General features: G+C 35.9%; 1 protein-coding gene, 1 long non-coding RNA gene and 1 other non-coding gene across 3 annotated transcripts in view; 2 read left to right on the top strand and 1 right to left on the bottom strand.

The window, feature by feature from the left end:
- Window positions 1-680: 680 nt before the first annotated feature.
- Window positions 681-4,226, bottom strand: LOC113114963 (uncharacterized). Its single transcript, XR_003293814.1, has 3 exons — window positions 4,141-4,226; window positions 3,851-3,910; window positions 681-2,091 (listed from the first exon to the last, which is right to left on the bottom strand). It is a non-coding gene; the product is annotated as an uncharacterized LOC113114963 (long non-coding RNA).
- trnav-aac (transfer RNA valine (anticodon AAC)) lies at window positions 3,324-3,396 on the top strand. Its single transcript has one exon. It is a non-coding gene; the product is annotated as a tRNA-Val (tRNA).
- An 8,554-nt stretch (window positions 4,227-12,780) lies between the features above and the next one.
- Window positions 12,781-25,793, top strand: part of nyap2a (neuronal tyrosine-phosphorylated phosphoinositide-3-kinase adaptor 2a) — a 40,033-nt gene continuing 27,020 nt past the window's right edge. Inside the window, exons 1-3 of the mRNA XM_026282101.1 lie at window positions 12,781-13,511; window positions 15,862-16,078; window positions 24,562-24,869. Of these exons, the coding sequence (XP_026137886.1) occupies window positions 15,882-16,078; window positions 24,562-24,869 (505 nt within the window). The 5' untranslated portion in view covers window positions 12,781-13,511; window positions 15,862-15,881. The remainder of the gene's footprint in view (window positions 13,512-15,861; window positions 16,079-24,561; window positions 24,870-25,793) is intronic.

Raw genomic sequence — 25,793 nt, 5'->3', positions numbered from 1 at the left:
ATTAACAAATATATCACAAAATATAAGTGTTTATTTAAAACGTTTGAGTGCCAAAAGGCAATCAGGGTTGCTCGGGACCATAACAGATTGCTACGAAAATCTCCTATTGAAATTCCTTTACAAATGTTGATCCCCTGCAAGTTCCTGCATAATTCGCATACTGTAGAAAATATATAGGTTGAGGCTTTGCTTGGCGAGCAGTGGGCTATTCACACATCCGCGGTGGGGCTCCACGTCCAACAGCAACAACACTGATTACTGTGAAATCAATGGCGATTGAAAATGGCTTTAATAAAACAACGTTAATAATATCGCGTCAGGCTTAAATGGGTTTAAAAGTAGTAGTAAGAGTTAACAATTTTATTCATGAAGATGGCACATAACGGGGGAAACCGATCCAATAGAATGGCATTAGCAAATATCTAACAATGTCAAACAAACGTATTTTAATTTCCTTGAGTACTTTGATCACATCTCTAAAACAGCAACTGGAATATTGGTTTATTAAATATATCCTTTTATTTATTTATTTATTTTGCAGGTAATAGTTGCAAGTGATAGTTAAGACAATTGTCTACAAAGTAGAAAAGTAAAACGCTGCCTAAAACACGCTGGATATGTCGTGCTAGAGGACGTTAAACAAGCACTGAAAAAAAATCTGAGAGTAAAACGAGACCCAAGCCACAAAACTCTCTCATTATACTGCACTGTGGGGAAAGACATTGTGCTGATCTAGCACGCCTGTTCGTCACTCATAAAAATCCATCGCTATCCCATAATAAATCTGATTCATTCATATGTTGTGTATCGCTTCTTTTGAGTGAAAGGGTATTTAGTAATTGAAGTGCTTGTTGCACAGCCAAGACTGGATTTTATGCCTTCGCTACACTAGACCTTGCGCGTGCTCGCGGCAAATCGAAGGCCGAGAGAGCACATGCAGTCAGAAAACTTGAAATCCTTTATGTCTTTTGCAGCCACCAAACAAAAACATGCAATTTTAATGATAATCTATATTATTGCAACCAATAAATATCTAATTATTTAGATGGTAATCTGATTATTTAAATTGTCATTTTAATGTGCATTTTAAAATATGTATGTAGTGTTGTAATTGACCTTACATTAAGCAGGCTGTCAATCTGATGCAACGTTTCAAATTCAAATATTAAAAAAATCACATTTAGGCTATACCGAATTAATGTATAGAGTAGGAGAAAATATCAGAAACGTTCTATAAACAGATAAATCAATACATATTGTTTTAATAATTAACAAATGCAACGACATCAGAATTATAATGCTTAATCATAACGCACAATGACTAGTATAGTTTTCTAAAAAGTTTTAAGACGGCGTGTGATACTATCTAATAAAGTATTTTAATAGAAGCAAGGGTTCAAATGCATCAAGCGTTTGCAGAGAAGTAGACTACATTACATTTTTTTTCCACCAGAAACAATTAAGGAGTGCTTGGGACTAAACGTTTACCACAGAATGAATGAGGTGCATTGTCCCGTTATGCAACGAGCGAGTTTAAACCACACAAACTTTTAGATATGCATGGTGATACATGAATTATTATTGGAGTTTTACCGCCATCTAGTGACAAAAGTAAGCATGGTATAAAACTTCATTTTAGATTAATATGAAACGTTTTTGTTCTTTTTCATTCTTTCATGACTTTTTTAAATCTTCATATTAGGTTATAAGAATGGTACTTCTTTATCAGCGTTGAAAGAGAAATAACTGGAGCAATGTCAGCTTTGGCATCCCAGCAAGCCCGAGCGGCCTTTGTTTGATTGACATCTATTGGAGGAGAATCGTCTGCTTGCAGCTACTCTTCCCGGCAACTGACTATCAACAAAGATTACGATGCGCTCTCGAGACAATCTGTGGATGTATTTATGGCCCTTTATAGGCAGTCGTTTATCCTAAAGCACATAAACACCATGCTCATCCATTCCCACGGGCTCCAGCGTGAAGAGTCTTGACCAGTAATCAATCGGGACAGTCAAACAGAATTATTTATCCCCAATTCCAGTAAAAATGGACAGCTGCGATGCACGGCAATTCCCGGTTGTGTCGTTGTTTCTACAGGAGCAAATAAAGTTAAGACAAATGTAGGAACTTAATTCAAGTCAAAATCGATCAACACTTTCTCAGAGTAGTTACACACTGTGAGCTAATACCCAGCTAACCAAGTGAAAATTGCTGTTCAAAACTTCCAGTTTTTTATTGGTTATACAAATGTGAAAGTTTATGTTAATGGTCCATTTTATTCTGCAAACAAAATGGAAACAAATTTTAAATGTTCTTTTAAAATTGTTTAAATGTTAGATGAACTTCCAACTTAGCATTATAGGAAAATGTATTAATGCATAATGGTTTTTGTGCTTATATTTTGAGCTTGTTTTTCATTTGCTCATAACTTTGAGAAAACCTTACCAGAATGTTAGCCTGAAGTACTTGTCTGAAAAGAAAATGTCTGTTTTTCACTCTGTTTTACATCTAGAAATATCTTGGATGCAATCATTCAGATCAATTGATATTACAATCTTTAAATTCAAAACACAACTCTACTCAAATTTTCCAGCATCAAAATCAAGAATACTATTGAAAACATACATTATGAATAAGGAACATGCCCAAATGCACGTCACAAGTTCATTTTCTGCAATTGTTACACATCGGACATTGTATTTCATGTTTTTCAGTAATTAATCATCCTATTATTTATGGTGTTCTATTTTAATGTCTTTAGTGAATCATACTGAACTGAAATAAAGTCCTGGGGACATTTGCCAAAACACAGCAACTATGTAAAGAATTTCTTAAACACCAATTTCTTAGAATCAGATTAAACCATTCTTTCTTTTTGAAACTGTACTGTAAGTTTAAATTAACAGGTAAAGTTATGTGAATTAAAAAAAAAAAAAAGTTATGACCAGTCTTAAATAAAAAAACAAAAAAACAGTTTATGCAAACAGCCCATGACTTTCAGTTATTTCCTAGTTTCTATAATGACATGTGTTAAGGGCTTTTTCAGAAAGCGTACAACTCACAATGACATCTAAACAGCTTTTTAATTTACACTTTTGAATTCTTTAAAAACTATATAGGCCTACCACCATTAGATCACAATTTTTGCATTATAATAACATAAACACATTGGTGTAATCTTTCATTCACAATTAACAAGTATGCCACATATTCTGTCATGTGGTAAGTGAACGCAAATGTAATATATTCAAGCAAAATGGTCCAACAACCCAGTGCTGATAAGAAGGCAAAAATGACGTCACTTCCTGCCTGCGCAAAGCTCAGTTCCCGTAGTGTAGTGGTTATCACGTTCGCCTAACACGCGAAAGGTCCTCGGTTCGAAACCGGGCGGGAACAAGCACAATTATTTTTGTTTCATATCAAATCACTCTAACAGCATGATTTAAAGCTTCACACTACAACATATTTTTTATATGTACAACGCAGGCTGTAAAAGAAAGTGAGTGTACAACAAATCAACGTAGTGACAAACTAATCTGGTTGATTTCAAGGGTGAAATTTCAAATAGGGAAAACAAATTATGGCCTATTAAACAAACATAAGCTGCAACAAAGTGTTTGTCTTTTTTTTTCAATTTTAAAACTTCTAGTTGCAGTTACTGGCTTTGGCCACTGTGTGGCGACCAAACTTCACAAAACCCGCAGAGTTTATTCAGTTTTGGTGATGGTCTTGGGCTTAAAGAAAGATAACTCACCATATTTTGGAAAAAAAAAAAACTTGAACATCCTTATCCTCTGCATAAACTACACAGTTATGCATGATTAGCAACAGATGATATAATGGCACTGACCTGTAACGTTAGATGGTAACGTTAATACTGGGTCTTGATGAGCTCTGCTGCACAAACCATCTGTTTAAATAAAAATGAATACACCTTGAAACATCACTGTTATTTCAAAGCACATACAGTGACTAAAGCCAAAACATCAAACTAAAACAGAGTTAGCCAACCCTTTGCCTCACCTCAGGTTACGTCAGATGTTGCAACATCGTCAACATAAAGTTAAACTCCCGTTAAACTATTACATTTCATTCAAGCTTACTTTTTAGAACTGTGTATAAGTATAAAGGTTACATTACCTCAGTGAAAATTACTGCAATTGAAACAAGTTTCCGTCGATGAAAACCTCGCTAACCCAGGTCATGACCTATTCATTGCGCATGCGTATTATTCAAAAAGTCCGACTGGCGAATCGGTTCTTTCCAATACTTCGGCTCAGCGAATAAGGAAAACTGAATGAGTGAAGTTCCAACTGATTTTGTGAACCGCGAACCGATTCATTCAAAAGAGTCGACTCAAAATTTGACCTGACAAATTCCATTAATCGAAAACAATATTATTAAGTCATTTTCTTTCTCGTAATGACTGATTGGCTGACTCTATTCACCTCTGTTTTTCCAGCATTCAAGTGTCATCCCATTACCCTTTTTACTGATGGACAAGCTGGGAAATGAGGATTGAGAGAAGTTACGTTTCCACGGCAACCGCAGGTGGAATCAGGCTCTCGTTCCCAGAAGCTGGCGGTTTGCTCGCGGATTTGTAGTTAATCCGGTGACAACGGAAACCGCATCCTCTCATAACAGCATCATAACGGAGTGGCATTAACGTCATAGCGGTACCCTTCTGAGCCACAAAAAGCTGCTCTTAACGCAGTGCCTTTCTAGTCAGGACTCCCTTGCTCGAATTTACCATGATTTTACTCTAGTAGGCTAGCATACAACCAACTGTGTAACGTTGTAGCTGTCGTAGCCTATTTGAAAATGTAGGCTACTTTTATATCAAATAAGGAAAGTGAGGAAACAGAACCTAATTTTATAAACTACAGCTAGTTTTTAGTTTTAAAATGTCTTCAGGGGACAATAGCATAATTCATAAATAAATAGGCATACCATAGTTTGTTTTATACAATTAATTTAACATTAACATTGACCATAATGTGCAAATGATGGGTCATGTTCTTAGTTCAAATACTACTATTTAAATAAGGTTACCATGCCAGAGCATTTTTTTTTTGTCAATTAAACTACTGAATGATTCTCTTTCGATAATGTTTCCCTTTAAGATGCTAGTCAAACTTCAGCAAAAAGTAAGAGTAATGCAGTAATGCACACTACATATAAATTAATTATTTCGGTGGCCATATGGGTTTGAAAGATTTTCCATGCATATTATGCTAAAGTAATGCAAACATCCTTAGGGCCCAATTTCACCCACCATTTACATAATGAGAAAATATCATTCCCATAATAATGACATTTCAAAATATATAAGCTGACAGGGGGATGGGCGAAATAAAAGGGTTGGCTTTGACAGGAGAGGCATATGGAGGTCAAGGATGATTCATGACCTCTGTGTTATGGTACATATAACCAAGGCCAATTCTGTGCCATTAATTCCCTGGAGAAATGCTCTATGGTCTACTCTAACATACTGATATGATAAGAGCATGTGCAGTGTTGTTTGTATAGATAAATAGAGGCTTTTCAAATCATGTCCATCATGTGTGTGTGTCTGTGTGTGTGGGGGTGTCTGTTTAAACAAGATATAGCATAAGTAAAACATCTCCTAATGCTTGTGGAAGCAAACATTATAATGAGCCATTTTGCTCAGGCGTCTCTTGTGGTTTGATTCAGAAAACCAGAGCCCCAGGCCGTGTTAAACAAATGGACATACTGTAGTTTAATGCATCTGTCAGAGTGAAGACACCAGTATTGTACAAACAGAATCAGACTAGGAGACACTAAGCCTGATACTTACACTCCAGTCGTTAGTCTTTAAACTGATTACTTCCTGCTCTTCAGTCTTATCTTATTACCCACATCGACAATTATGCATATTTCTTCTCCTTAAAAGAATAGATTCTGTTACTCAAGAGGATGACTGACCCTTTGACGGACTGTCTGAACAAAGATTAAAAATGTGATACGGTTCGGTTGGAGATAATAAAAGGCTAAAAGGTCATCTGTGAGCAAGTGAAGTGTTTGAATGCATTAGAGTAATCTCTTTCTGTCTCTTTCTCTTCCTCTTTAAATAAAGACTGTCCGTTATTAAAAAGCGGTTGAGAATCCCCTTTGGGATGGTAGATGCATATACCATTAATAGAAAGATGATGCACACATGATTAATTTTTCAGGAAACTTCTCTTCAGCCTTCTCAAGTCCACAGCTGCTCTTCTCCGTGTCTCTTTGATTTAGCCGGTGCAATATTCCTACGTTTTCTAATATTCCCAATCGGCTATTATCTTCTGAGATTTAACAGCAGTGTGAGCAGTATCAGAGACCAGTTTTCACACTAATGAATTATCAAAGTGTTCCCTCCAGTGGTTTGCGGTCGAAATGAAGTTCAGATAAAGTTCTGGAATCGGTAATCACAAAGCTAAAAATATATGCCAAAAAGAAAAAGGAAACCTTTAAAAACAGTGACAGCTGTAGGCTTTTCACACTATGCATGCAATTTTTCTCTAATACTAACTATTCGATATTTTATTCGTTTACTGAAATAAAATAAAATAAGTTTACTTACACTTAGAAAACTCTTATGAAGATTAGAAATGTTGCCTTCGCAACTAACTAAAATAAGTTCAAGTAGTAGTTTGAAGTAACTGAAGCTAAACAGAAATATAAAAACTTCTAATAAAAATGAAAAAGCACATAAAATACATAATGAAAAATATTTCAATTAAAGCCAATTCAAAACATGAATAAATGTTAGAATTGTATGTACATAATGCTAAAAATAACATTGATTCATTATATAATTTTGGTTTTAAACATAAAACCTAAGTTCATAAAACCAAAACAGCAGGATAAGGTACAAATTTTCAGTAAATAACTAATTTTATTAGTATTAACAATTGCAATAAACGTAAATGTATACATTCTATTAATTTTTTTATTTTATTTTAAAGATTTATAAGAGAATGAGCTTTGATTGGATCCTTTCATACAGAGCAAGAACTGAATAAAACGATTGTACTATTCCTTTAAGACAACGGAAGCTCTAAACATTGCCTAAGATTTAAAAAACAAGCAAGGTTTCTATATACCGTCATTTGATAAGACTGTACACATAGGCACATACTGAATATGGGGACTGTTCAGTTAATTTCTATACTTTTATGGTTAAACAGTTAAAACAAGAACATAAAGAAGAGAGGATGTCTCTGGTGTCTTAGGAGGAAGGTAGCATTGATCAAAATGATCAATGCACAATCCAATCACAGTTTATTTCCCACAGTGCAATGGGTGAGTTAAGGTCACCGGCCCATGATTTTATCATCTTAATATGTGAGCTGTGTAATGCCATTATTGTACAGAATCAGTTCGAGGTGCTGTCCAGAAAAGAGGAGAGCTAAATCAATGGTGGAATTCTCTCTCTCTTTAGCACACGAGAGAGTGCGTGTGTGTTAGGATGAACCATGCTGCAGCAGTGAGAGTGCACTGACCATAAACAATTCATTATGAGTGCTGGACGGCTGAGGAACAGATATCTGCCCAGACCAAGACACAGTTCAAAAGTGAGCAAGACGAATGATGGATGACAAAGGATGAGATCATATGTGCAATAGACCCGTATGTGTATGTATCATCAATGTATAATAAACTTTGAAGTTAACCATCTATAATCAGACTGTGACCTTAAGAAGCTCTCCAATGTGAACCAATATTAGGCTACGTGTGCAGCAAATGCAATGAGCTTCTTGCGTGCTTATGTTGCATGCAGAGAAATGACCTTGTAAAGGCTAGCGTGCAGTTTCTGAATAAAAAACACTAATTCAGGTTTTTCAGAAAGATTTAAAGTATGTTGATAAGAGCTGAAAATAGCCTAATCCCTCTCCGTCCTGGAGCTTCACTCCTTCTCCTGCTGTACCAGCCAGAGGAAAAGGCAACACATCCTCCCTGCAGAAGGGATTAACACTCACTGGCTATTTCAAGAGCTAAATAATGTGCGACATACAATCCACATTCCTTCAGTAGTGTAAACATATGAGCTAAGTAACGTGCTGGTCATGCATCTGGAAGAAGAGGACTGATATTACATTTTTATAGTTTTAGTATCTTGGATTTCAGGTCCCTTGACTCATGCATCAAACTGTCTGTTTGTTCCAAGCATCTGTCTATCCGTCCATCTGTCAGTCCATGTGTAGGAAAGCATCTATAAAGTGTTTAAAGACAAACATTTTATTACAATTAAGTAATACCAAGGTGAAGGTGACCATATAATAGTCAAATATTCAGTACAACTGCATGAGATGTAACTGTATATATCTATACATTGCTGGTCAATGTTTTTGAAAGAAGTGTGTTATGTTCACCAAGACTGCATTTATTTAACCAAAAATACAGTAAAAACTGAGAAGAAGCATTTTCTATTGAAATGTATTTTTAAATGGACTGTAATTTATTCCACTTTACTCCAGCCTTCAACGTCCCATGATCCTTCAAAAATTATTGAAATATGCTGATTTGATGCTCAAGAAACATTTCTTCTTATTATTTATTAATGTGAAAAACACTATTTATTATTATTATTATTATTATATATATATTTTTGGGAAACTATACCAAAGTCTGGGGTAAATAATATTAGAAAAAAAGTAAAGTAAAAAATAAAGTAAAAAAGTAAAAAATTGATCAAAGTAACAATACGTACATGTGTAATACATTTTCTATTTCAAATAATAATGAAATGTTTCTTAAACAGCTAATTAAAATATAAAAATGATTTCTAAAGGATCATGTGACACTAAAGAACTGAGTAATGTTTTTGTACGATTGGTATTTGTTTTCTATGTTAAGGCTGAAGTCTTTGGATGAAGGTATGGAGGATGATTTGAAGAAGTGGCAATCCAGCACCAAATGGATGCGGCAGCTTCTTAAACCCCTGCGGGAGGCTCACTGTCTGAGCTTGGCATGACATCTGCTGAGGTATGTGACACAATGAATTATGCAGAATTGTGACCGTTGAGAGGGTATGTGTGTGTGTTCACTCTGCAAGTATTTGGACAATTTTGTTACCTTGGAACATTATGCACTTTTAAGTGGGAGAAAGAGATGTGTATGTATGCTGGAGAAAGAGAGATTTAATAATTCAGCGGAGTTATAATTGGCTTAGCCTCACCTCAGAAAATCAGCTCTGAATCCTGCTATCTGTACAGAATATCTCCTCTCAACACTTTACAGCAACTATATGAAATCTTAAATCCAGTCTTATTAAATATTGTATAAAATTGTGTGTGTGTGTGTGTGTGTGTGGGCATGTTTTTGTGACATATCAGGACACAACTTTGTATAATGACATGGGTATGACACAGGTATTACAAGGAGAGGGTGACTTATGTGGACATAACCCATGTCCCCATTTTTCAAAACACTTATAAATCATACAGAATGAGTTTTTTTGAGAAAGTAAAAATGCACAAAGTTTCCTGTGAGGGTTAGGGTTAGGGGTAGGGTTGGTGAAGGGCCATAGAATATAACGTTTCTACATTATAAAAATCATTACACCTATGGCATGTCCCCACTTTTCACAAAAACAAACATGTGTGTATATATATATATATATATATATATATATATATATATATATATATATATATATATGTATGTATGTATGTATGTATGTATGTATGTATGTATGTATATATATATATATATATATATATATATATATATATATATATATATGTATGTATGTATGTATGTATGTATGTATGTATGTATGTATGTATATATATATATATATATATATATATGATTTAAGATTCTCTCAATTAATGTACGTGTGTGTGTACAAGTTTGGAATGACATGTTAACTTAATAATGTCAGAAATTGTATTTCTTCGACTGTGTGGTGGAAAAAAAGGTAGCCCTCTGCACTCACAGCATTGGAATGTTTTGATTGGCTAACAAGCAGGTAGCAGTCAAGTTTTTTTTGCTGTTTACAGAGCCTGTGTGATTTCTCAGGGCTTTTATTATAGGGGTATCTGACAGCAAGGACATGTCCTGTGTGCTATTCCAAAAAAGTGCTTACAGCAGCTTTAAGATGCAACATTATTTTTATTTTCTGAATAAAAGTGCTGATCTGTGCAGAACTTGCCACCACAATGCTACAGTGTTAGGTTCTGCTTTATGGTTGCCAAGGTGTTCTGAGTGGTTCTGGCCTGTTGCTATGCAATTTCTTAGTGGTTGCTATGGTGTTGCAGAAGTCAAAAGAGCCCATCCTTAAGTCTTAGGCTTTTTGTGATATTTCCTTTACTAAATATGCCTCAGCTCCCTCTTTTTATGTAACTATAATAGAAGGATGTACCTGTAAAAACTGACCAGTGACTGGTCAGTTGTCACAGTTTAGAGAATGGCACAGTTTAGTAAATGGCCACTAGAGGCAGTGTGATCCATTTTATTCAGTTCTTTATATCCAGAGAACCATTCTCTCATATCAGTGATTCCCAGCCAGGAGACAAGTGCGTTTAAAATCAAATCAAATCAAATATACAAAATCAATTACTTAGTTGTTAAAAACAATGTATTTATATATATTAACATGCACGCACACACACACACACACACAGTTATTAGTATGCCTCTGAAAACCTTCTAATAAAATATATTTACAAGGTAGATGTAAGCAAAATCTTGTAAGCAAAATCAATCACTGTGTTTGGAAAGTGAAAAATGTAAAGGAGAGGAAAAAATTTATTAATTTTTTACACAAATTTTGTATGTATGCTAATTGTATAATATCCAATTATACAATTTGCATACATACATAATTTGTGTAAAAAATTAATAATTTTTTCCCCCAATATGTTTTCAGCTCTGAATATATATACTAAGATATTATTTATTATTATATTATTTATTCAATTAATTTAATATTTAACAGACAATTTATATTATTATTATTTTATTATTTTTATCTTATTTTCTGACCACATGCTGTGTCATTGGAGATGTACTTACTTACTAAGTACTAAAATTAAAGTTTCTTTGTTTCATGTAACTTCTATAAAAGTCTATGGTTTTATTTTCCATTTTTATCTCATACATTTCTGTATGTGCCTGTGGCTCTTCAGCGAGTCTCTACAAAGTATTCTTGTGACATGTACAGGAAGTGCATTAAAAAATTCAAAAGAGCTGACGTGAAGTTCAGAACTGTGGAATGTGCTTCTTTGAACAGTTCTCTTGAAGAATTCACAAGCAAGAAGTGTGTGCGTGAATAGTTAACGTGGGTGTCTTGCTCCTCCATTTATCCGTGTGGGGTCTTTGTCTCCTGCCTTTACTCCAGCAGCTAAAGAACGTGATCTGTTATCTCTATTGAGCTCTTAATGTCAGCGAGTTCTGAACACAAAAGATAATCGTATCTACAGGAAAACTGTGAATGTTTGTGTGTGTGTGTGTGTGTGTATGTGACTACAGGCATCAGCATATCTTGACCTCTGTTTATGTGTGTGTGTACAGTGGGCACTGTTCAAGTGAAGAAGGGTTACAAGTGATTGATAGACAAAATCTCCCAGATGGACATTCATCCCATACACAGAAACAAACACACATCCCTACACACGAGAGATAGAAAGTCTTGGAGACAAGAAAGGACAGGAAGATAGAACAGAGGAGACAGAAAACTGAAGGAACGTGAAGTGTAGAGGCCCTACGCAATCCTTACGCAACATATACAAACAACTCTCTAGCACAATGTCTATAAGAGCATGGTCCATAGAAGTCGGCAAGACAAAAAAATGGGTATATTATTAACTAAATGCACCCATTTTGCCCATTAAGCATCTTGCTAGAGAAGGAGTTTACATGTTTTTGTAGAAAGCCTATTTTAGAACTGTACAATTTTGGCTGGAAAATAGAAAGAGATGGAAAACAGTCTTGAATCATAACTGACATATGTATTTATTTAAAGCTACATACAATATTTTAGAAAAAAATATATAACTACACTACTGTTCAAAGTTTGGGTTGGGTAAATTGGTAAATACCTTTATTCAGTAGGAATGCATTAAATAATAACAATAAAAAAAAACAATAAAGAGACACAAAAAATACTTAAAAATATGTAGAATGGTTTCCATAAAAATAATAATAATGATATTATAGAGCACCAAATCAGGATATGAGAATGATTTTTGATGGACTATGTGTCACTAAAGTAAGTAAGTTAGCTTTGCCATCATATGAATAAAACATTAAAATGTAATTAAAAAAACAAAACAAATTGGAATAAAATTTCACAGTGTTACTGTTTTAATGTGTTTTTGATCAAATAAATGCAGCCTTGGTGAGCATAAGAGCTCCTCCTTATTTCAAAAACATTAAAAAAATTTAACCAACCCAAAATTTTTGAACGGTATATATAGTCTATGTATTCCAATTCCTTGGAAACCTGTTTGAAAACAGACATTATTTTTCATGCAGAAATAAAATTTCACTTTTAAATGCCAAAAACACATACACATATCCAACTGTCTCTTGAGTATTTTTGCATCAGCCATTGTAGTTGCCTGGTGATAACATTGTACGAGCAGAGGTCATGCCCTCAGGAGAGGATTGACACACACACAACCTTTCTCACTCACACACTGTCTCGCTCTTTCTTTCAGAACCATGGATAGCTCTAAGCAAACCACATGACTGGTTAAGAGACACGAGGGATGAAGAGAAAGAGAGAGAGAGAGAGAGAGAGAGAGAGAGAGAGAGAGAGAGAGAGAGAGAGAGAGAGAAGATCACCAGGGGACAGAGTGAGTAAGCAGTGAGGGCTGGAGGGAAGGAGATCAGAGAGAAAAAAAGAAGGAAAGAGGAGCTAAGGAAAAGACAGATGCTATAGCTGGTCTTTTTGCCTACTGACGCCTGAGCTGGGCTCATCTCTGCGTGTGTGTGACGTGCATGGGGGTATGTGTGTGTGCTTGTGACGGCAGCCGCGGCAGGAGCAGCAGCAGCAGGGGAGGACGGATCAAAGAGATTGTAGGACACGATGCATTTAGCTGCCTAACGTCTCTGCGCACACACCCCAGCTGGCTAAACGAGAACACATTCATACTACGCGCATCCTCACGCAGCCCACCCCACACACACACCACGCGTGTGTGGGGACAGTACAGATGAGGCAACCACCAAAGGGAGGTGTGGATCTTTCCAGAAGCGTTTGGTAGGGGGAGAAGACAGCCTCGGTGGCCGTAGCCCAGCAGGAGCGGTCGTAGGTGGGGAAGGGTCAAACCGCCGACCATTACCTTCAGTTTTCTTCAGAGCTCTAGAAACGCCAAAAGATGGACACGTCCTTCATCTTTCTCTTCCTCACGCCAGTGTGTGTTTCCTCCGTGCTGCGTTGCTGTCGCCGGGCTTGTCTCTCAGCCGCAGGGGGGTTCGATATCGTGCGGTGTTGAGAAACGCACACACAGAACACACCTGGAGATCAGCTGTTCCGGGAGAGAAGATTCACTGATACCGTAAGTGTAATCGTGTATATGTGTGTCCATCCAGATGTTTTGCTTTGTTTCATTTCCATCTCATCATTTTCCTTATCAGTTCTTCATCATCTGTATGACAGCAAGAGTGTCAGCGGATTGTATGGGATCCAATCAGCATATTACCCACAATTCCAAACCGCGTCTTAAGACTCATTCATGATTCATCTGTACAGAATGGCACACATCTTAACATAACATTTTAATGAAATGATTTTGAATATTCTCATTTCAAATGTAATCCGTTTCCTCGTATACATCAGTTTACATGAACAGTCAAACTGAGAATCAATTGTATCGCTCTGGATCCAAATCAGCATTTTACCCACAATTCCCATCAACATCTTCCGACTCATTCATGATTGAACCTCTTTTGACATTTGTACAGAATGGGATATTTATACAACGTTTCAATGAAATGACTTGGCATGTTCTGTTAAAGGAAAAGCTCATCCATGTCATGCCATTTCAAACCTTTATGACTTTCTTCTCTGGAACATAAATGAAAAATGACCATAGCTTTTGGTTCATACATTGAATTCAATATTTTAGAACCTCAGTGTTCTATGGAACAAATAAAATGAGCAAATGAAACAGAATTTTCATTTTTGGGTGAACTATCCCTTTAAATAAATGTGGGTGCTATGTTAGAATCTCTGCATCCAATTGGTTCTTGGTGTATTACAGTGATTCTCTTGTGTTTCAATGATTCTGGATCAACTCATATTGGGTGTGTTGTGCAGTACTGAAGGCTATTTCTATGCCTCAGTCATGAATTGGCACTATTAATGTAGTGTGGTGCGGAGGAAACCGTGAATTACAGAGTAATGGAACGAATAAGGAAGCTAAACTCCACTCACCGGGATCCTTTAAAGTGGTGCTGTGGTCTCGCTGACCTATTTTGTGTGTGCGAGCGCCAGCAATGGAAATGTGGCATCTTGCCACCTCATCACTCTGAGAAAGAGACTTAGTGTTAGATGTTTTATTAAAATACATACACAAATGGTGATAAAACATAATTGTGAAACATGACCCATATGTGGCAAACAGATATCTACAAAGGAGAAGAATATCTCGTTTCATGCTTTCGGCATTACATGAGACTCTCTCTCTCTCACACACACACATACACACACACATGAGGATATCATGCTTGCCAGTGTAAAGCGGAACTAATGCATCTTCAGCACAGAATTAGGTTCTCAGCTTCCTGCATTATGTCAGCGCACTAGGATACTGTTGCCTGGAAACCCACAGTTCCTTCTCCTCAAATTCCATTTATAGAATACAGCTGTGTGTCCCTGTGTATGTAAGAGTGTGAGGGCATCTATGGGCATGTGCAGGTGTGTGTGCGCATGCTCACACGGGTGTGTACAGAAGTGTGTGAGAGACGTTAAATGGAGGAGAAGCAGATGTGTAGGTGGGATTGTGACTAAGGAAAGAATTGAGAGAGAGAGAGACAATCTGAGATCAGAGTCTATATTAAGACATGCTGAATAATACAACAGAGAACCGCACACTGGATGACATCTACACAAAGTTGTAAAAATAAATTTGACATCCTCTCACACTCACGCAAAACTAGACTGAAGATCATTTCTCTTTATGTACAGTGTAAGCATGTAGAAACAAAGCAGTAGGGTGAAATAAGGCCTGTAAGTGGCACATAATGTTGGACCAGATGTTACCACTGCTTGCATGTAATGCTCAGAAACTGACTGATCTGACTAGTCTCAACTTGTTTATATACTTGTGTTCTTTGTGGACAATATTCTCAACATAAGTTAGATGGACAGATAGAGAAAAGGAAAGAACAACATAGATAGATAGATAGATAGATAGATAGATAGATAGATAGATAGATAGATAGATAGATAGATAGATAGATAGATAGATAGATAGATAGATAGATAGATAGATAGAATTTCAAAACAGAACAATAAAACGATGGATGGATGGATGGATGATGGACAGCTAGACAGGGAAGGATAGAATGTTGGATGGTTGGACAAATGGGCGGATTGATGTGGTCATTATAATAACCTCTATATGTATATTTTTGTGTTCTCATCATAATCTTAGTTAGCTATGTAAATATATTAAACATGCTAGCTCTTGCCCTTTCCCAGCAGTGAATCATGCTCTTCATTGTTAAAGGATAACATATTCCCCCGAGAACATGCCATTGTGTGTGTGTGTGTGTGTTTATACGTCCCACCTGTACCCCACAAGTTCTTTTTTTTTATTTTTTATAAAGAGCAAGCTCTCAAGAGGACGGAATGACAAGTGTATGAGGCACTCAAGTCTCTCTCTCTCTCTGTCTTCCTGGCAGTCTCTCTGCTGTGCTGAAGGATGGATTCAGGGGAGGACGAGTGCACACATTTCCTGCAGTACGTGGAGGACAGCGGTCTGAGGGCGTATGACGAGCTGGTTATCCAGAACGCCTCTGACATCGCCCGAGAGAGCGACCGCGTCCGTAACCACGCACAGTGGACATACCTACAGGAGAAAAACCAGAAGAAGAGACGGCAGGAGGAAGCTATCAAGAGGTACACACACAGACATACTGTACACAACTAGGGATAGACTTATGGGAATACTGCACATAATAATGCTATTGGCTATTAGTATTGTTCATAATTTGGGATTTGAACAAATCCCGGTATCCTTATTTAAAATTCAGCACGCAGCACATCCTGCTCTGTTTTAGACTTGCAAAAAATAAAACAGGCAAAATTATCCCACATATGAACATCTACACTGTTAGAGTACAAAAACTGTCTCTAGGAATCTTTTCAAAAGGTATAACCTTACTGACTTAAAAGCCGCTCATTGTTCAACACAATAATCAGTCCCCACTTTCATATATTCTAAGATTTCTGTTGTAAATATATTAAAGCTGTTTGTTTTCAACTTCTTTGAATTTATATATTTAATGAAGGAACATGGTTCATTTATTTTATTTATTTAAGTTAATTAACCACTATTCATTTTGTGATTCCAAAAGTGATGTTCTGTGTTCCAGAACTGTATGTTCTTAAATACAAACAATAGTTATTGAAGGAATATAAAAAGAATATATGATTGCAGTTCACATCTTGATATTATGTGTAAAATTTCACATTTTTATTTAGATTTCAGTTTGTTTGTTGTAATATATTAAGAACAATTTATTAGTTTAAATACTTCTGAGTAATCCCAGGTCCCCCTATTTGGACAAGCATTTAAAAATGACGATATTACTGCCAAGTAATATATGTATATACAAATTAAAAGTTAACATTACTACCATATTGAAAGTGTGAGTGACATTTATGTTATGGTCTTTAACAATTGTGATTTTATTTGCCTGTGTGTGCAAAGAGAGTGAGAGAAAGTCAGGGAAATAAAGGTCACTGGTCCTGAGCTGTAAAAGTCAATGAGGAAATAGCTGGATATTAGAGAGACAAACACAGAGTCAATGAAAACCTTCAGCCATTATGCTGTCTGTCTGTGTGAGCAGCAAAGAGTCATACACAGACAGTTCTGCCAGTCTAATAAAAGACAGACACAAAAGGATGCTTTGATTAATCTAACAGCAACCCGAGGTGTGCGAGTTTGTGTGCATAATTATATTCCATTGCTTTTGTATTGCCTTTATTGTTATTTTGACTCCCGTTGTAGCTAAATTTGGAACAAAATGCTGTATGCAATGCATTTCATTTCAGTAATGATGTACTTTTGAGGGATGTTATTTATATAATTTCTTATTTTCAAATGCTTTTCAGGGTAGAGTATAATCCAGACATTTCATTGTGAGATCCACCGACCTATTTTAACAGCCCAAGTATTTCTAAGCATATTAAATGTTATTAAAAGTAAATAGGTTCCATTTGAATAAATCTTGGATGGGTGATTGTTCATATAGTCAAAAAAATTAAAACTGCATTATCGCACGTCTCTCTGTATAAAGATGGATATATATCCAATTGTATCCGAATACATACAATATTATCGCAAACATATTGCAAATCTCAAATGCTAATATTTTTTAATTTTGTTTCAGAACATAACATGTTGTCACTCAGCTCTTTATATAAAGTTGGATTTATAAGTACAGTAAACCTGCATTACTTTATAGCAAATCTCGCTTGCTTGCTTATGTCACAAAATGTAAACTATATTATCACTAAATCTAACTAAGGCATGTAAATATTAACATAAAAACTTCAACATAAAAATTTTCTATAAAGCTGCTCTGAAACCATGTGTATTGTGAAGAGACTTATTTTAATAGACTTGCATATAATTTTGTATTTAAAGACATGTCTTGAAAATCTGACTTGTTCCATGTTTAAGTGCTGTAAACATGTCCCTGGTGCATCTACCAACTCAGAAAACATGAAAAAGAGCAACCCAGAAAATTTTTTCTTGCTAAACCTTTCTCTGCAAGCTTGTGAAAAAATGAGCTGCTCAGATTTTGCTCCCCCCATGACGTATCTATGGATCTTATAATAATATTACTGCCCCTTAATCTGCAAGCTTCCAACCAACAATGCCGCCATTCTGTTTTGCAAGCAACAACTGTGTCCTCAAATGTCATGTGACAGCCGCTTTCTGTGCACTTGCATGCAGAAGTGTGCGCTCAGGAAACTGTACGTTGTAAATTTAAACGGATATGGCTTTAAAACACATGATTTCAGTGCGATAGATAGATGTGATAATCATAAACAAACAGATGTTTTTTTCTCTGAGTATCTTAGGTGAGAGCTGTAAAGGCACAGTCCTATTCTGAAAAAGGGGGCGGGGAAAAGCAGCTCATTTGCATTTAAAGGGACATGCACGAAAAACAGCCGGTTTCTGCTTCCACTCAAAATAAGGAGGAATTTTGTGAAATAGTCATATTTTCAAAATGATATAATACATGATCTGTGGGGTATTTTGAGCTGAAACTTCACAGACACATTTTGGGGACACCTGAGACTGCATCTTCTAAAAGGTGCATAATAGCATACATTCTTTTATCCTCTCATGGTTTATTTTCATTCCTCTTTTACCCTTCCTTTTTATCACTTCTCTTTATCAACAACTTGTCCTCTCAACCCCCTCATTTTCTCTTCCGCTGCCCCTTTAACCCTACATTTCCTCCTGTTTGTACCCTGTAATCGAACCTCTGGTTCTTTCCTCCTCTTTAGCATCTCTCTGAGAGGTCTGAGTGGTGGCCCTCTATTCATACAGCTTGAGACACTCTGCCTAAAGTAATGGGGCGTAAGTGGGGTGTTCTTTACACGGAGAGGAGGTCAATGACATACACAGAGTGATCGAGTTCATCTGTGGGTTGTCTCTTTCCCTTGGAGGTGTTTTAGTCAGATTAAACAATCAGGATTACAGAATGCAGATGAAATTTCATTAACATAACACACACGCACATATAAACAGGGCCTAAAGTCACACCTCCTCATCCTGGAGATGGAAAAACAGGGTCTGTCACCATGGAGACAGAGGGGTGAGTTTCTATGGCAACAGTGGGCTTGGTCCTCGTCTCCCTCTCGTCTCTAAATTTAGACTGCTAGCCCCTGAGGACACATGCACACGGTCCCTTAAAACACATACAACAGAAGGCAGGTTTGTATGTGTCATTCAATTGCTGTCACACACATAGATATGCACACTGAGAGAAACCTGCCCAAGGACACACACAATGGAAAATCTGGATCCGATGACCTTACAGGACCTGCATAATACCAGAAATCCTGTTACAACTCCACTCACTCTCATATATGAGTATGTGTGCATGATGAAGAGGCTTAAAATGAATTTGAATATGATTGGATTGGGACATGAATGAGAAATTATAGGCACACACCTACATTTGTTTCTCTGTATGTAGATATATAATGCATAGGGATATAACTGGGTTTTATGAGATGTTTTATAGCATACTTCAGTTAAGACAAACCAACTTTCTTTGTTGTGCTGGTGAAACAGGCTGGCGAAGTTACATTTCACCCTAAAAAAATCGTTTGAAAATAAAAGATTTGTTTTAATATATATATATATATAGCTCCTCTCTCTCTCTCTCTCTCTCTCTCTCTCTCTCTCTCTCTCTCTCTATATATATATATATATATATATATATATATATATTTATATATATATAATTCCAGAAATGATTATTTTCATAACATTGACATTTAGGTCAATACTGTAAAACAGAAATAAAAACAATAAAACATTTATAAAATGTAAAAATATATATATATCAAAATAATAGCAAATACTATTAAAATATAAAAATAATGATAAACATTAAACATTAAAAATTATACTACAATTTACAATTTAACTATTATGTCATTATTTTTTCACATTCAAGTAATGAGAATTGTCTTTGTTACACATAACCTTAGGCTAATGAGAATTCGGGGGAGGGGATGATATGCTTAATTGTCATGACCATTATGTCATAATGAAAACAATCTTGAAATATACAGATTATATTTCACCATGAAAATCACAAGATTATTATTATTATTAAAAAATTTTTGCATAAAGAAAATAAAGTTAATTTTATGATCATTAAGCTTTTTCAGTGCAATTTTTTAGAACATTATAATAATAATTATTATTATTTAATAATAATAATAAATATATATTTATTAATATTTATCTAATAATAAATATTATAAAATGCAAAAATAAAAAAATAAAAAAGTACTCTACAAATGTCATTTTGTTCAATTTACAGTTTAACTGTTATATCATCATTTTTGCAATTTGCACATTAATATTTTGCATTAACCTAATAAGACATTTTTCACATAAACAATAGGCTAATGAGAATAGTGGAAAGGAAGGGAGTCTTGCTTGATTGTCATGAAAATAATAATAACACAAACAGCCTTGCTGGTTAGAATTTATTGTATTTTATTTTATGATAAAAAAATAAAAATTCTTGTCAGTGTTAGAGTGTCTGCGTTTTGTGTACATGTTTGCATGGCAACTATATAGGAGAGAGAGGAGGTGAACTGTCTAACACAGCTTTTCAGATATTAATGATAATTCATGTTCAATAAATTGCCAGGAAATAGTTTTGACGTGGTTGCTATGGCAGCAGCCAGTAGCCCTGAAAGCAATTTGGTTGTCTAACGCAAACCGCAGTCAATGATATCGTCTACGCTGACTTAAACAGTGTCACTATGACCTGATGTAAACACCAACAACAAAAACCAAAGGGAAATGCTACAGAAAGGCAGTGTTTTGAAGAAACAATCTACAGACATGCTCAGATCAATAACATGGACATTGACATATGAGTGAAGGTCAGGGAAAGGTCAATTTGAGGGGTGCATCACTTTGGTAGACGGAGTGCATGAGTTAGACTGATAAAGAGAGAGGAAAACAGTCACTTTAACAAAGAGGCAAGAAAAAAAGACAGAGTAAAAAAGGTGAAAGCGATGGAAAAGGCAGACAGAGACCAATGGAAATATGATTTAAATCATGCATGGAAAAAAAATATTAAAGGATAAAGATTGGAGAAAAGGATGAAAGGATGAGAGGTTGATGTATTAGAGGAGGGCTAAAGGATGTTAACTGCTGGACAAGCAAAGACAGAAGTTTATTTACTGAGCTCTCGATCAATACAGAAAAAAGCATAAGTACAGCACACACACACACACACACACACACACACGTATAGACAACATACAGACCAGCTTCAGGCAAACCTGTATCTCTGCCTCCATTGAGATTAGTTTGTGTTTATAAAACGGATAGATCCGGTCCTTGATTCTGATTGGTTGAGCTGCTTCGCGTCGTGCCTAACAGCGGCCCTTAGCTGTTATAAATTCACTGTAAACCAGCTTCTTGGTGCTTATTGCTTCATTGAAACAGAAAGATTTAGTACAAAACCATCAATACTGCATATGGATGCATTTTGTGTGCGCAGTATTTCACGTTCACAGTAGCGAGCTAAATAATGCATCCTCTGTGTCTAGGCATATATGCAAACAATGCTTACTTAATGCTAGCCACTTTTCTTTCCATTAAAGCAATAGTTCACCCAAACATGAATATTCCCTAAAAATGTTCTCATCCAAGATGTAGATGAGTTTGTCTATCTATCTTATCATCATTAACATGACTTACTCACCAAAGGATACTCTGCAGTGAATGGGTGCCATCAGAGTCCAAACAACTGATAAAAACATCACAACATCACACAAATCTTATCTTGTGAAGCAAAAATTTGTTTGTAAAAAACAAATCTATCACTAAGATGGATGCAAACCATTGCTTCCGGCTAAAATATTGCTTTTTAATATTGCTTTTTCTAGTGAAAAAGTAATCTCGTCTGAATCAGGAGAGAAATGTGCATGGATCAAACACCATTTACAAGCAAAATTTCATTTTCGAATCATTAAATATGCTACTAACCACTATTCCATGACCTTTAACCCTTCATGCAAACATTTGTCAGGGAAGAGACTTTCCATTTAAATCCATCTATTGATTTACACTGAGCTAATGACATTTTATATTCACTTACCCTATTATTAAACCCTCACACAAACCTTTCAGCATTTTAATTAAGACATTATTTATTATGTTTATTAATCTATTGTCCTTGTGAGGACCATTAGCTGCTCTGCACAATGTAAATGGTTTCAAGTTTTACTACCTTTTGGGGACATTTGCTCCATACAACTCAGGCGAAAGTTGCCGCACACACACACACACACAGGCACCACACTAGGCAGCATAAACTAGGCTATGCTGGTCTTGTTAGAGCACTACACTGCTATGCTAATGTAGTCCATCAATGAGGTGATCGAATCACAATAATGATCTAGACTCTTACTGAAATGATGATACATTATTTCCTGAAAATAAAGGAGGGATGTGGAGGCTTTTAAGACAGGGAGTTATTTAATTTTTTTCTTCAGTCTTTCTGAAATACAAAAGAGCGACAAGTGTAGACTACTGTTTAAAATTTTGGGGTCATCAAGATTTTTTTACATTTGTTATAGAAGTCTCTTATGCTCATCAAAACTTATTTGATCAAAAATACAGTTTGGCAAAACCAAATTTCCAGCATTATTACATAGTCTTTAGTACACATGAAAAATGTCTTACAATTATTAAGCCTGATAGATCTTTAATGAGTACTCTTTGATAAATAGAAAGTTCAAAAGAAACTAGAAATCTTTAATGTCACCTTTGATCACTTTAATGAATCCTTAATTGGATAAAAGTTACAATTTCTTAAACAGTATTTTAGAAATCATGGACAAAGTAAAAATGAAAAGACAAAGGTTAAATGACATCAGACTATTTTATTTTTATTTTTTTGTTACATTTTTTGGTGATTTAGTCTTTCAATTGGAGCCTGTAGTTAATACAATAGTTAATACAATAGTTATATTATAGTTTTAATTGTTCGATTAGATTAAACAACATATGAAAAAGTAAAATGAGTGACTGATTGGCCATTTGGTAATATTATTTTCCTCTAAAAATGTCAGATTGAAAAGAGAAAGGAAAGAAAAAAACAATGCCTGGTCACTCAAGACAGTGTGAAGTGTGACCACTGAGAGGGAGGGAAAAATTGCAGACGATACAAGAAAGACAAGACAGATGACAACACACATGGATGAAAGGATGCAAGGAGAGAAGCAGAGAGATGAGGGACGCTGGTGCAGTGAGGCTGGCAGACAGACTCTCAATCACTCTTTATGAAGCACCACAGCACCACACCCTCCCCTCTGATTACACACTCACAATATGTGTGTGTGTGTGTGTGTGTCTGTGTGAGTGAATGGTTACTTAAAGCCAATGCGAGTAAATCCTGTCTGCCCTTTAGTATGATTAGTTTTCGTCCAACAGACAGAGAGAGAGAATTTGAGAGACAGCAATTGAACTGAATGCCCCCTTCTCCCTCCCTCTCTCTCTCTCCTTCCCTCTCTCTCTCTCTCTCTCTCGCACTTTCTCATGAACAGACAGATGAAAGTAACTCGATTTTTATAGGATATTCGGTGCAGAAATCATCTTAAAATCCAGCCAAATTGCTCTGAATTGGATTATGCAGAAATGACTTTTAGGCAAGATAGATTCATGAAGTTATGAGGGAACGGATAGACGGATGGAGGGAATTCGCCTTTTTTCTGTAACATTCTCACATTACAGAGAATATTTTGTCACATTTATATTGCTTAAAGCTGCATACAAAATAAAATATGAAACATGTTCGAAACCACTAATAATGAAATAATATAGAAAACAGAGAACAAAGACGTTAAAAAGATATCTGGTACAAAATTATCATAATCCTGTATTGACAGTTTATTATAAAGTCTAATATAGTATTTTATAAAAGTAGGTACAGGTATACTGTATATGGAATAGATAAAGCATAGGTAATATATATATATATATATATATATATATATATATATATATATATATATATATATATATCTTATGTTCACCAAGTCTGCTTTCATTTGGTTAAAAATACAGTAAAAACTAATATTGTGAAATATTACAAATTAAAATTGTAAAATTATATAATTTTTATGATAGCAATTTCCAAATTGCATTATTTTATTTCCAATTTATTATGAAAATGCTGCTTTGCTGCTTAGTTTTCAAAGCTGAAAATAGTTTTTAGTGTGTGTGTTTTTAAGGTTCTTTAATGAATGGAAAGCTACACATAGCCTTCTTTCTCAATTATATTTGCATGAGGATTTTTCCTCCCCGATCTCTGATCTGTTTGAGCTGAGCTCCCTCTGACCTGTGCTATGTTTGTGTGTTTGCATATTCTTTGTGAATTCAAATGAATGAATGAATGTTGGACTAGAACAGAATATTAATCTGTAATATTGGTCTTAATCTGTGCTGCTCTTCTGTCATGTGCTTGATTTTGCTCTGTTCTGGAACAGGGTCTGATGCTGAAATCCATCTAGCTTTCAGGAAGCATATGGGGTTCATAGATGGGTGCACGTTCAATACTTTGTGAAATGCTTTAATAAACTGCCTTTCTTTCTCTCTTCAGGATTGGCGAGGATGTGGCCCGTGTGACGGAGGGAGGGGGATACGCAGGCAAACACTTTCGTATGGGCTTCATGACGATGCCAGCTCCTCAGGACCGCGGCCCTCCCCCCTGTGGGCCAGGCTTCACCGTCCGCTCACAGTCTCTGCACTCAGTGGGAGGGGGAGAAGAGGAGGGGAGTCCCACCTCGAGAAAACAGCCCCCGCCCAAACCCAGACGAGATCCCAACACCAAACTCAGCACCTCCTCTGAGACCGTCAACACTGGGCTCAGCACGGGGAAGAGCGGGAAGGAAACAGACAAATGTGACGGTAAATATGTGTGTGTGCATGCAATAACACGAATGCTTCTAGCTACTGCATTAAAGCTGGATTTTGTGTTGAAAATATGCCTGAACTTGGAACAGCATTCATAATGCTGAGTTTTTCTATTGTGAAATATCAATTCAAACGACATGCATTCCTTCTAAACACACACACACACACACACACACACACACATGCATCACAAGCCTCTGGAAAAAAAAATGGCATCTCTTATTCTTTCCCACCACTTCACTGTTGTATGCAAATCTCCTCTCTTCTTCCATCTCTTTCGTGCATACCTCTCATGGATCATTACACATGCAGCGCTTCCTCTGAGCTTCACACACACACACACACACACCAAACATACCTTCCTCACTGCAGCCCACAACAGAACCATTACTATATAAACATGCAAGCATCCAAAACAAAGAAATGCACTGTACAGGATGAAACAAAGAAATCCTTCAACTTGGTGACTGAGGGAAAAATAGACTCGCTTTTTGCTTTATGTTAAGGGTTCTTTCAAAATACTATTCGAAATAAAAAAAAAATCTCTAAATATTTTAGAAAATATTTAACTGAATATACCTTAACTCAACTAAGAAAACTGCATTTACCTACGGCCAATTTATTCATAAAATAAGCAGTTAAAAATTTCTCTTAAAACTCCATATTTATTAAGCACTAATCTGAATATATGTTGTTTTAACTCTGAATAAGTGCTCCCTATGTCTTATGACAGTTTGATAGTGACAGTTTGTTATGGCTCTGCCTGAGGCGAGAAATAGCATTACCAAGGTGGCCATCGAGTGGACTGACCTGCTTTGAGAAGAACACTTAACAGCAGCACTGCACACTTGCACACTCTAATGAGTCAGGGTCAGACAGTGCTGTCATTTTTAATAACTGAAAATGTGCACAGATGAA

The sequence above is a fragment of the Carassius auratus genome, chromosome 15, assembly GCF_003368295.1.
Source record: "Carassius auratus strain Wakin chromosome 15, ASM336829v1, whole genome shotgun sequence".
NCBI lineage: Eukaryota > Metazoa > Chordata > Actinopteri > Cypriniformes > Cyprinidae > Carassius > Carassius auratus.
This window is presented reverse-complemented; position numbering and strand designations above follow the sequence as displayed.